Source organism: Rhinoraja longicauda, chromosome 8 (assembly GCF_053455715.1).
Source record: "Rhinoraja longicauda isolate Sanriku21f chromosome 8, sRhiLon1.1, whole genome shotgun sequence".
NCBI classification, from domain to species: Eukaryota; Metazoa; Chordata; class Chondrichthyes; order Rajiformes; family Arhynchobatidae; genus Rhinoraja; species Rhinoraja longicauda.
In genome coordinates, this window is record NC_135960.1 from 27,992,746 (window position 1) to 28,006,748 (window position 14,003).

Here is a 14,003-nt window from a genome sequence, read left to right on the forward strand (position 1 = left end):
ATCTTGAATTGTGTATACAATTTGGTGTGTTCTGTCAATTGGAGAAACTCAGAGCTCCCACTTGCATATCTGTACTGACCTAATAAAGATTCATTATAGCTATATCTCTGTGCTCTGTGTGGTTATTGATCCACAGCAAAACTTGTTGACTTATTTCACTTTTACCAGTTTACATATTCGACTGGGTGGTATCCAAATAACTACATGGTCATGGGAAAACCATTGGAAAAGTACTCTCCAAATACACTTTCTCTAGATATGTGCAGAGTGTTTCTTGAGGTATTTCAAGAACATCTGATCGACTGTTTTTCTCCCAACAAATTGATTTTTAGTTCCCTCAAATGCCAAACCCATATTCTCAGCATGCCTTGGACCAGAAACGATACTATAGAACTTTATTTATTCCAGGAGGGAAACAGTCATGAAAACACAAAATACATGAAACATGAAATTAAAGTGATGACTGGAAAGGATGGGGGATGTGCAAAGATTTGGGGGGGCCTTCCTGATGAGTTTGTTAATCCTATTGGCATCGCGGCCATCGCCCTGCTGCCCCAACACACAGCAGCAAAGAAGATGGCACTGGCTACCAGCGATTGGTAGAACATCTGCAGAATCTTACTGCAGATGTTGAAGGAGCGGAGCCTTCTCAAAAAGTACAGCTGGCTCTATCCCTTCTTGTACAGAGCCTCAGCATTCCTGGACCAGTCCAGTTTACTGTCCAGGTACACTCCAAGGTATTTGTACTCCCTGATAAATAGCAGCAGTTTAATTATTTAACTGTAGTTAAACCTGTTAAATTTACAATGGACTTTGTTGTTCTGTTGTTTAATAACAAAAGAAGCCATTATAACTTGTTTCCACTGCTGAAGTCCATATAAAGACCAGCGACATTACTTTAGCAGCATCTGCCACTTCAATTATGACTCCTGGCAATGCATTCCAGGCGCCCACCTCTAAAAACAAATTGTCCACAGATCTCCTTTGCATTTCTTTAGCCAGAGGGAGGTGAATCTATGGAATTCATTACCTCAGATGGTTGTGGAGGCCAAGTCGTTTTTGAACCTGAGATTTGTAGGCAAATAACTGCAGATGCTGGTACAAATCAAAGGTATCACAAAATGCTGGAGTAACTCAGCAGGTCAGGCAGCAACTAGGAGATAGGGAATGGGTGATGTTTCGGGTCAAGACCCTTCTTCAGACTGATGTCAGGGGGGGCGGGACAAAGAAAGGATATAGGTGGAGACAGGAAGACAGTGGGAGAACTGGGAAGGGGGGGGGGGGGGGGGGAAGAGAGGGACAGAGGAACTATCTAAAGTTGGAGAAGTCAATGTTCATACCGCTGGGCTGCAAGCTGCCCAAGCGAGAAATTAGGTGCTGTTCCTCCAATTTACCGTGGGCCTCACTATGGCACTGGAGGAGGCCCATGACAGAAAGGTCAGACTGGGAGTGGGAGTGGGAGGGGGAGTTGAAGTGCTCAGCCACCGGGAGATCAGGTTGGTTAAGGCGGACTGAGCGAAGGTGTTGAGCGAAACGATCGCCGAGCCTGCGTTTGGTCTCGGTGCACCTCCTCCAACAGTCTTTCCAGGTGAGACAGAGGTTCACCTGCACCTCCTACAACCTCATCTATTGTATCCGCTGCTCTAGATGTCAACTTCTCTACATCGGCGAGACCAAACGCAGGCTCGGCGATGGTTTTGCTCAGCACCTTCGCTCAGTCCGCCTTAACCAACCTGATCTCCCGGTGGATGAGCACTTCAACTCCCCCTCCCACTCCCTATCTGACCTTTCTGTCATGGGCCTCCTCCAGTGCCATAGTGTGGCGCACTTGAAATTGGTGGAACACCACCTCATATTTCGCTTGGGCAGCTTGCAGCCCAGCAGTATGAACATTGACTTATCCAACTTTAGATAGTTCCTCTGTCCTTCTCTTCCCCCCCTCCCCTCTTCCTTCCCAGTTCTCCCACTGTCTTCCTATCTCCACCTATATCCTTTCTTTGTCCCGCCCCCCTGACATCAGTCTGAAGAAGGGTCTCGACCCGAAACGTCACCCATTCCCTATCTCCTAGATGCAGCATGACCTGCTGAGTTACTCCAGCATTTTGTGATACCTTTGAACCTGAGACTGATAGATTCTTGATTAGTAAGTGTGTCAAACATTATGGGTAGAAAGCAGGAGAACGGGGTTAAAAAGGGAAAAAGTATTGATCAAATGGTGGAGCAGACTCGGTGGGCTGAATGACCTAATTCTGCCCCTACATCTTATGATCTTCTTAAAGCTGTGCCCTGGGAAACGTCAAAGACTAATTTCCATCTGGGAAAAAAATATTCTGACTGTCTACCTTAACTATGCCTCTCATAATTTTAATATATTTCTATAAGGTCTCGTCTCAATCTCTGATGTTCCAGAGAAAACAATCCAAGTTTGTCCAACCTCTCCTTATAGCACATTCTAGAAAGTGGGCATCTTTGCCATGTGATCTGCATTTAAATTTATATTTAAACTAAGTTTAAATGCAACTAAATAAAAATATTTACATGCAAAGACTTACTGCATAGAAACTCAAATTTCACACCTGATAACTCAAACGTTTTGGAGTGACTTAACCAGCTTTATTATAGAAAGGCATATTTGTTCAAATGGCTCCACAGTGGGATTTTTCTTTAAAAATTGATTCTGAACTATTCATTTCATTCCATAGAATGTACATCACTTCGCACTAAAAGTTGTTACATTTTAAAATCTGCACATACCTCAATTGTAAAAAGGCGATCCAGATTAGATGTAACAGATAAAAGAGCCAGAGCAAAATGGGTCAGTCATTTTTAAAATGTGATTTATGGTGATCTGGAACATGCTGCCTGATACGATGTTGATTGGAGATTCAATAGCAGTATTCAGAATAGAACTGATAGATGGGTGGTCATGTAAAAATGTGTAGTTCTTGAGTGTGGGAAAATACAAGGATGAGAGGGGATCTTATCAAAACATATAAGATTATTAAGGGGTTGGACACGTTAGGGGCAGGAAACATGTTCCCAATGTTGGGGGAGTCCAGAACAAGGGGCCACAGTTTAAGAATAAGGGGTAGGCCATTTAGAACGGAGATGAGGAAAAACCTTTTCACTCAGAGTGTTGTAAATCTGTGGAATTCTCTGCCTCAGAAGGCAGTGGAGGCCAGTTCTCTGAATGCATTCAAGAGAGAGCTAGATAGAGCTCTTAAGGATAGCAGAGTCAAGGGGTATGGGGAGAAGGCAGGAACGGGGTACTGATTGAGAATGATCAACCATGATCACATTGAATGGTGGTGCTGGCTAGAAGGGCCGAATGGCCTACTCCTGCACCTATTATTTATTGTCTATTGTCTATTGAATACTTCTACAAAAGATCCAGCATATGCAAGATCCAATTGATTTCTTTTGTACTGTCTCATTCCATCATCCTACAATTTTGCAAAGACTTATACAATTATGTATGAAACTAAAATATGTTGGTGATGTAGTAATCAAACATATTAAACAAAGGTCAACACTTTCAATGAAGTACCTACTGAACTCACCAACTCTTTCAATCTTAAATACATCCCTGCGATCATCCAGTGCCAAAAATCTTTGCAAATGTACTGTCTGATTAGTATCATTCACTTCCAGAAACCACATTTTTTTATTATCTATGAAAGCCTTTTCTAAAAGGAAGTTGTTATTGTCATCATATTGAAACGTCTCATCTTCTGTTGAATAATTCCAATGTACTAGAGACCGCAGAAGTCGAGTTTCTCCCAAATGTACCATTTTTTCCTGCAGAGTGCAAAGAAAGATTTCTATATGCAGAGCTGCATGCAAAATCTCAAGGTGAGGTCCACTTAGTTCAATGCATGCATTCATATCATTTACTGTTTCTTCCATGGTTATCTGATCTTTGTTTTGAAAGGCCGATAAGATTTCATGTTCAGAGTCGGAGAAGGTCATGATGGTATTATTTTCTATATTCACATGTTCTTGATATGATAGAACGGTATTATTAATCCAAAATTGTGCACATTCCAGAATAGGGTAATCTTTACCGCAAAGCTTAATGAATCGTTCAGATCTTTCTTCCTGGTCAAGTGTGAAAGGGATTGAATCTATATAAAAAGTACACCACAAAAACAGTGGAGATATTTAATCAAGTGAAAATGGAAAAACATTTTGACTCTGTTTCTTAAATTAACCATGACTTAAAAAACAGCCTAAAATATTTGCTTAGAAAATTCATCTTTAATTCTTTAATCCAAAACAAATTCCACTCCCATCTCTACGCCCAATTGGCTGCATGGTTCCAATGAAGCTCTGCATACGTTTGAAGGATTTTGCCATTAGTAGAGGCACATTAGAGTCTGTCAGAGTCAAAAGCTCAAAAATTTCATTTGTTCCCATTTTTTCCATGTAGCAGTTACTGGTAATTCTTCAACGTGCATTTACATTTTCTGTAGACTCATTTCATGTTCATTTGCCAAAAACAACTGCCACCCTTTTCCCCAGTTCCATTAAATTCTCTCAGACTCGTTTTTTTGTTCCTTTGTCCTTTCTCTACCTCCAAAATTGCTTAGAACTTCTTACATTCACTATGGTCTGTCAATCCTAATGAATGATAACCTGAAATTATCAGACGGATCATATTGTCCATCCACAACCTCCCAACCATACTAACCCGATCAGGAAACAATGCTGGTCCTCCTTAATGAAGAGTCATACCATGTAGTACACGAATAGCAACTGAGCCTAGGCTCAGTCCCAAGGCCTACTTCAGAATGCCTATCTGACAACTCACTGCTGTTAAACACCTTTGAACTTTAAAAAAATTATAATCAGGGACTTTAGAGTCATACCGTGTGGAGACAGGCCCTTCGGCCCAACCTGCCCACACCAACCAACATGCTGTCTGCACTCGACTCACCTCCCCTCGTTTGATGTACATGGCTAATTGTATTTTAAATGTTGCGATAGTCTCTGCCTCAATTATCTCCTCTGGCAGTTCGTTCCATACACCCACCACCCTTTGTGTGAAAAAGTTACCCCTCAGATTCCTATTAAATCTTTTCCCCTTTACCTTAAACCTATGTCCTCTGGTTCTTGAATCCCCTACTCTGGGCAAGAGACTCTGTAAGTCTACCCAATCTATTCCTCTCATGATTTTACAGACTATAAGATCATCTCTCATCCTCCCATACTCCAAGGAATAGATTCCCAGCCTGCTCAACCTCTCCCTAGAGCTCAGACCCTCGAGTCCCGACAAAATCCTCGTAAATCTTCTCTGTACCCTTTCCAACTTGACAACACCTTTAAAAGCCAATAGGCTAAAATATTTTATTTATAACAATAAAAATATGTTTAATTAAAATACTAGATTTCTGGAAATTCATTAAAAAATATTTAACGTAAAGAAAAAGAATTAAACCGCTTACCTTCACTTACCTTTCTACTCAAGATCAATAATCTCATTGAAATGAACAGGTTCACAAGATTGTCTGACAATAATCCAAGAGGATGAAATCATAGTGCACTTGGCTTTTCTTAATACCACTGTACTCCACCCTCCAACTGAGTAGCACAACCAGTGACAAAGAAAGAAGTCAGATGCACCAACATGGAAACTCTGAGTAAAGGCTCGTAAAATCCTTGTTAATACAGTTCTTCTAGCTTCAGATACTATCTGAGCAGCATTGTTTTTACTTATTTCAGCCCCATTATATTTGTCCTTTTGTTAACCATCTATGTTTGAACGGACATTCATAACCTGTTTAATATCAATCCTCCAATTTCAAGTAATACCCCTCTACTTCTCTCTTTCCCCTTCCCGCAGCCCTCCGCTGTGCATTCAGTTCTCCCACCATTCCATCACCCTACTCTTTTCCCCTCCCCCACGTGTTCACCTCCCATCCCCAAGTCCTATATTTCCCTTTTACCCGCCCCCCATCCTCTGCACTCTTCCCTCCCGCTTACTATTCAGTTACTCCACCCATCTGCTAATCATCCCTCATCACTTGCCAGGCTTTGCCCCACCCCAAATCTGGTCCACCCCCTATTCCGTCAGTCTGAAGAAGGGTCCCAATGCAAAATGTTGTCTGTCCATTTCCTCCAATGAAGCTACCTGACCTGCCAAGTTTGACACTTTTTGTTTGTTTTTACTACTTGCAATTACCACTGAAATGCTGAAATAACTCAGCATGTCAGGCAGCATCTTTGGAGAACATGGATAGGTGGCGTGTAGGTCAGAACCCTTCTTCAAACCGAAGAAGTTAAGTCTGAAGGAAGGTCCTGACCTGAAATATCGCCCATATGCGTTCCCCAGAGATGCTGCCTCACCCACTGAGTTACTCCAGCACTTTGTGTCTTTTTTTTAAACTACATATTGCTACGAATTAGGCAAGATGCTACTTAACTTGGCTCCCACTTTCTTTTCTTTCAACGTCTGCCAATTTCATTGACCAGGTTTCCTTTCTTATTGGATATCAAAAGGAGGGAGAGATTGCAGCTCCCTGCGTTTCTCTTTCTCTCAGGTCAATTTATAATTTGGTACCAATTTATTTGCAAAATGGATCCAATTTCTAGCATTCATTTTTTTTCCTACTCCGATAACTTACCAGTTATTACTGGAACATTTTCTTTTTCTTCAGATTCTTGTTTACGTTCAGCGAATACTTGCAGAAATGCCTGTACAGAAACAAAACAAAATGGTTTCTAGCACTTTGATCCAAAATGATAACTGGAAAAGCTTTTACATGCACCTTTACTAAGAATCACCAGGGCAATGAAAGTTAACTCCACATCACAATTACTTTGGCATAGTGCAAATTGTCTGTACACAATTTTATTGTTAACTAGATTGTCAGGTAAATCGAGTAATGTATTTGTTAACCACATACCGGAAAAATGTAGAATGACAGCTTGTGACATGTAACATTGGTGACGGCAATGCTGATTTACCAAAGCCAATATGAAATGGTGTTGCAACAGTAAAGATAACACCGTGTATTAATGCATTATGTGATTAGCTGCAAAATGAGCTCATCTTTTTTTGCATATTAAAAAATCTGCAAAAAGAATTCCTCTTCCACCATTAGCCCCCTTTCTTCTGCAGTTTACATATATCCTCAATGACTTCTAACTTTGTTGCTAAATGTGAAAGTGGAAGTAGTTGGAGACAACACAAAAAAGCATTGTGGCAAAGGAATGATCCAGGGAACGTAAAAAGGACTGGTTGTCTCAAAATGCTGATCGGGGTGGGAATAGCAAGAGATCTTTGATGATGGCATCATGCTGAATTTGAGGAAATTACAGAGAATGATTGATTGAATGTTGAGCTTAATGAGATGGAAGGCAGGGGTAAAAAGAACCCTGATCAGGACCCTTCTTCAGACAGATGGGTCCTGGGTGGGGTAGAAAAAGCTGGAAGAGAGAAGGGGCAGGACAAAGCCTGGTGAGTGATAGGTAAATCTAGTGAGGGAGATGGGGTTTCATAGGCTGGTGGTTGGATAAAGGCCAGAGACAAAATGAGAAAAATGTGAGATAAGGATAGATGAGGTGCAAATTGCGAAACCAGAGGAAGGAATATAGGTGGAAGGCGAGGGGAAAGGTGAGAAATGGGTTCGAGTCCAGATGGGGCACAGAGGGGGAAAAAGGGAAGGAGATGTAAAAGGGTTGTTTGCACGTTAGTTACCTAAAATTGGAGACTTTAATGTTCATACTGTTAGGTTGTAAGCTGCCTAAGCAGATAATGAGGTGTTGTGCCACCAGTTTGCATGTGGCCTCACACTGACATTGGAGGCCTAAGACAAAAGGTCAGTGCGGGAATGGTAAGGGGGAGTTAAAATAGTTAGCAACTGGAAGATCCGGCAGCCCATGGTGGACTAAGCTCTCGGTAAAATGCATTTGGTGTTCCCGATGTGGCCTCCTTTACAGCGACAAGATACTACGTAGACTTGGTGACCACTTCGCTGAATACTTCGCTGAATACAGTATGTGTACTGCTGGATGGATTATAAACAGAATTACACTCTTATTTTTCACTTTGCACTACCTATGGTACTTGATTATACTCATGTATAGTATTATTTGTCTGGAGAGCACAAAAAAACATTTCAAAATATTTCAGTACATGTGACAAGAACTAACCAGTACCAATTTCAGCACACTGTTTTCCCATAATTATATGGCATTAAATAACTTACCTTGAGTCATGTAGTATGAGAGTTATCAATTATCAAAGTGAAACATATCATTAGATTGGTTTAATTCTCCATTACCTCATATATTTCTGTTTCTTCTGGATTAAGCACAAAATAAACAGTAGCAAGCTGGCTTTGTAAGTTCCATTCAATGAAATTCATCATTTCTTCAGTGAAAATTTTTGCCATCTTTTTTGGGTGGAGTGATAATTCTGTATCGTTTGTTGCAGGAAATGCAATTGAATTAATACCATCTTCTTTTGCAAGCTCCAAACATTTACAAATAACCATCCTCAAAAACTTTAGAGAAAAAAAGTATCTCAGTATAACTATATTAAATAACATGATAAATTTATAGATAAAATATATTATGAACACGTGTGTTTACCTTTTCTGATTCAGTGTTTGAATCAGGAGAAAATGCTGCATGATACACATATTTGCAATTCAAAAGAAATCCTGATGTTTTTAACACGTCACCTAAAGGCATTAATTCCTTCTTTGTAATTCTACGAAGCTCCTTTTGAAGTTCTGGACCAGCTTTTCTTCCAATAGCTCTAGATACTCTGATCGTATCCAGATTTAGATCCCTTGATATTGCATTCACAATCGCATCAGTCTGTTTTGAGGCAAAATATCCAATAAGTTGTTTCTTGTTTGTTGACACTAAGCAGATTAAATTCCCTTACATATTCACAAAACTTTAATAAAAAGACTGGAACTTCGTACCCAAATTCAATTGCACCTGGAAATCGCGCCAAAGGGGCCGAGACACAGAATCTGTATGTAATTTACTCAAGCTTCATGTAATATTCCCCCTCCCCCCCCTTATTCTTATTGACAGTTAGACATGCCTTCATAATTGCCTGTACAACACAATGGGCACCTGTCCTTGGGGCCCAATCAGGCAGCAGCTGACCATCTATCATTAAAGTGATACCTATTCACCATTAACCGGTACCCTAATGTGCAGAATACTATGGCTCTGTAACCTCATTACCACTTTAATCCAAAACAGAAAGGCAAAAGCTGACTCCCCTTGACATCAAGGCACCATATGATCAGGTTTGTGATCAGTAATTCCTTATGAAATTAAAACCAGCAGAAATGAAGGGGAAAGTTCTTCATTAGCTGGCATCACATCAAGAACAAAGCAAGATGGTTGTAGCGGTGAGAGTACACACATTCCAAACCCATGACACCACCACAGGAGCACCTCAAAGAATTGTCCAAGTTGTTATGAAAGGCAAAACCATCTTCTGCTACTTTGCATTTTCATTAACAAAGTGGGGTTGTTCATCAAAACAAATGCATAGTTCCACTCACAACTCCTTTGAAAACATAGTACCGGCTCTCATACAGCAAGACCTGTACAACATTTAGGCGTTGGCTGATAGGTGACAAGTACCAGTTGTACCACACAATGCCAGGCATTGGCCATGTCCATGAGACAATGTGACCACTCTTCTTCATATTTCATGACATCATCATTGTTAATTCCATTGACATCATCTCTGGGATCACATTTGACCAGAAACTTAACTGTACAATCCACACAGAGCAACTTCCCCATTTACCTTCTCCAAGTAAATATGGTAACCTTTTCCTTCAATTATTCTCATAGTACATTAAACATTGTATCAACGATGCATCTTGCTCTTGCACAAGAACATTTCATCATGCTTGCACCCAGTTTCCACTGACTGATTGAGATGATATCTGGTCCTTTTCCAACTCTCCCTTCTTTTCTTTAAAACATTCTTTTCAGGATAGACTAGCAATCTGTATGCACCATGGATTCTCACATCTAACTGCATCTTCTAACCGGCTTCCTATAAGGATGTCACCCCATAAGTTTGTCCATCTCTGTCACAACTGCTCTGATGCTGTTACTTGTCAAAACAGTGTTTCCAATGTATTTTAAAAAAAATGTAAATCATAGATCCAGCAATGACAAAAAAATAAATATATATATATTTCAATGTCACAATAATATCTGACTTGGAGGATGCATCTGCTGCTCTCGTGCTACTTGATGATAAAGGTCACAGTTTTGGGAGGTGCTGCCTTAGTCCCTGGGCGAGTATCTACAATGCATTTTGTAGATAGTATACATTGCTGTCACTGTGCATCGTGGGTGGAGTGATTGAATAGTTAAGATGGTCGACGAGATGCCAATAAGTGTCTCACCTGCATTCCCAGGCTCCAAGCATAAATTTTCTCCTTTATCTTTGAGCCTTCACCCTGGTTACCACCCTCTTGTTTTTTAACATAGGTATAAAATGCTTTGTGATTTTCCTTAATCTGACTCAGATTAAGGAAAAAGCGATTTTGTGGCGCCTTTTGGCCCTTCCAGTCGCCCGCTTGAGTTCTTTCCTCCTTTCTTTATATTCCTCAAAGCCCCTGTCTGATTCCACCCTCTTAAAACTTACATGATCTTCCTTTTTCTTTCTGACTAACTTTACAACCTTTTTGGTCATCCAAGGTTCCCTGACTTTGACATCTGCCTTACTGGAACAAGCTGGTACGGAAACTTTGATAAACTGTCCTTTAAACAAGTCCCACATGTCAGATATGGACTTACCCAATAACGACTGATCGCAATGTATCCGCCCCAAGTCCTGCCTAAAAGGTTTGAGGTTTGTTCCAATGTGGTATCTTCCCGCAAGTTCCAGCTGGCTCCCTATTCAAATCTGTCTTAAACCTTAAAGTGTGTAGGAAAGCACTGCAGATGCTGGTTTAAACCAAAGATGGACATAAAATGCTGGAGTAACTCAGCGGGACAGGCAGCATCTCTGGAGAGAAGGAATGTGTGACGTTTCGGGTCAAGACCCTTCTCCAGACTAAAAGTCACGGGAAAGGGAAATGAGAGATAAAGGCGATGATGTAAAGGGAAACGAGATATATAGGCGATGATGGAAGGGAAACGAGAAGGGAAAACTTAAAGTGTTGTGATCACTATCATCAAAATGTTCTTCCACTGAAACACCAGTCATCTGGCCAGGCTCATTTCCCAAGACAAGGTCCAGTATTTTCTCTTCTCGGGGTGGGCTATCCACAAACTGTTTCAGGAAAGTATACCTCTTGGATACCCCTCATAATTCTGCCTTGTCTAAGCTTTTGGCACTGAACAAATCCCAGTCAATAATGGGGAAGATAAAGTTACCCATTAAGATAACCCTGCTGTTCTGGCTTCCTTTGGTAATCTGTCTACTTATCTGTTTCTCGGTCTCCCGTTTCCATTTGCTGGGCCTATAGTACAATCCCATAATAGTGCTTGCAATTTTCTTATTTCTAGGCTCGACCCAAATTGCCTCCCTGAACGAACCCTGCCGAATTACCTCTCTGAGTGCCACTGTAGCAGTCTTCATTTGTAGCATAACTTCTCCACCTTTTTTGCCTCCCTCTTGATCATGTCTGAAACATCAAAACCCTGGAACATGGAGCTGCCTGTCACGTCCCTCTCACATCCACATTTCTGCAATGGTCACAACATCGTAGTCCCAAGCTACCATCCAGGCTCTAAATTAATCTGTTTTCTCCACAAGACTCCGCATATTGAAATAAACATGCTTCAGCGTCATCATATTCCTTTCAGTCTCCCTGCCTGTCTTACCTTCGAGGTTCGGACCAGCAAATCTATACCTCCCTATCACTCCTTCCAATTTCTGCCCTAGTAGTCTGGCTCCCACCCTCTGCCTCTCTAGTTTAAACCCTCCTGAGTAGCACTGGTTAACCTCCCTGCAAGGATGGGTTCCAGTTCGAATGGAACCCATCCCACATACAGATCATCTTTGCCCCAGAGGAGATCCCAATGGTCTAACAATCTGAATCCTTGCCCCCTACACCTGACCCACGTATTGATCTGTCCTATCCTTCTATTCATACCCTCACTAGCACATGGCACTGGGAGTAATCCGAATAATCATACCCTCAGGGGCCCTGCTTTTTAATCTTCTGCATAACTCCCTAAATTCACTTTGCAGGCTCTCACCCCTTTCCCTACCCATGTCATTTGTGCCAATGTGCACAATGGCTTCTGGCTACTTCCCCTCCTCCTCGAGAATGTTTCGCAGCAGCATGGAGGCATCCTGGTCCCTGGCACAAGGGAGGCAACACACCATCCTGGAGTCACATTTGCTGCCATAGAATCTCTGTTCAGTCCCGTAATTAATGACTCTCCTATCCTTATGCCTGACCTCGTCTTTCCCTATGGTGCCTCATAGCTAGGCTCGATGCAACAGATCTGCTGTCACCTTCCCTTCTCCGGACATCGCCCCTAACAGTATCCTAAGGGGCATACCTGTTGTTAAGGAAATCTCTCTCAACTCTCCATTCTCGACTCTTGCAAAGCTTCTACATCCTTGCTGTACTGTGGGAAGCAGAACTGCATATAACATTCCAAATGCAGCCTATCCAAGGTATAATAAAACTGCCATATGATTTCCTAACTCTTATACAGAATGCCTCATAGAACATAGAATATTGCAGCACAGCAACAGGCCCTTCAGCCCATAATGATGCCAATTTAAACTAATCATCTCTGTTTGCATTACCCTCCAGTCCATGCATATCCAGATGCCTAGCCAAAAGCCTCTTAAATGCCATTATAACATCTGCTTCCACCACCACCCATGGCAACAGGTACCAGCTACCAACCATGCTGTGTAAAGTATTTACCCTGCACATCTCCTTTAAAGTCTGCCCCTCTCACCTTAAAGCTATGCTCTGTAGTCTTTGACCCTGGGAAGAGGTTTGGATTGTCCACTCTATCTATGACTTTCAATACTCTATATAGAACAATGAAAAGTCCAGCAGTGGAGTAGGCCCTTCAGCCTACAATGTCTGTGCTGAACATGATGCTAAGATAAACTAATATTCTCTGCCTGCACACATGATCCATGTCCTATCATGTCTCCCCTCAGCCTCCAATGCTCTAGAAAAGAAAACAATCCAAGATTGTGCAACCTCTGCTTATGGCAAATACCCTCTAAATAGGCAGCATTCTGATAAACCCCATTGACATCCTCTCCAAAGCCTTCACATTATATTTTTAACTGCACACAATACTCCAAATGCGGCCGAATCAAAGTCCTATAAAGCTGTGTCACAACTTCCTGATTCTTATACTCAATGCCCTGACTAAGAGCAAACATACCATATGCTCTTTTTACCACTCTACCAACTCGAGTTGCCACTTTCATATGCTCTTTTTACCACTCTCCCAATGCGAGTTGCCACTTTCTGGTCGAGAAGCATTACCATTAGCAAAATCTGGATCTGATCAGCATTCCCCAAAACAGGATATACTATGTGGATTTAATCTATTCCTATGTGTATTTAATGGCAACAATTTATTATCCAAAATCCTTCTGAAGCCAAACAGATATACGTTGTAACTGTACGGCTAAGAGCTAAACATCTTTAAGCAAGATGGGGAGAAAGGTCAACTTGATATGAATTCTGGGAAAATGAAACTTTTACATGAACCATCTAGCCTGGTGTAAAGAGGAAATGGAACCAGAGAGCTGTCTTGCCTACCTAAGCCAAATGCAATAAAGGACCAGTTTGCTAAATTAAGGATGTTTAAGGAGGATGGAACAGTTGTGTCCCATTTACCCAATTCCAGAATGAATGAATCCCGAGAGTCTTGAGCATTAACGAACCTCTAGCTCAGAAGAAACAGTATAAAATGGGGCTATCAAGGACAATAAATCAGGAATGACCATTGCAGGAGGAATACCCTGGGTTTGGAACTTAGAGAAGATTGTAAACCCTCATCGGAGTGAGCCTTGT

The 14,003-nt window shown here is 41.4% G+C and overlaps 1 protein-coding gene across 1 annotated transcript in view; it reads right to left on the reverse strand.

The window, feature by feature from the left end:
* LOC144596145 (protein mono-ADP-ribosyltransferase PARP9-like) overlaps positions 1–14,003 on the reverse strand; it is a 42,006-nt gene that overhangs the window by 17,768 nt on the left and 10,235 nt on the right. Inside the window, exons 6-9 of the mRNA XM_078404321.1 lie at positions 8,596–8,826; positions 8,286–8,507; positions 6,624–6,693; positions 3,561–4,124 (exon numbers count right to left, since the gene is read on the reverse strand). Coding sequence (XP_078260447.1) covers positions 3,561–4,124; positions 6,624–6,693; positions 8,286–8,507; positions 8,596–8,826 — 1,087 coding nt within the window. The remainder of the gene's footprint in view (positions 1–3,560; positions 4,125–6,623; positions 6,694–8,285; positions 8,508–8,595; positions 8,827–14,003) is intronic.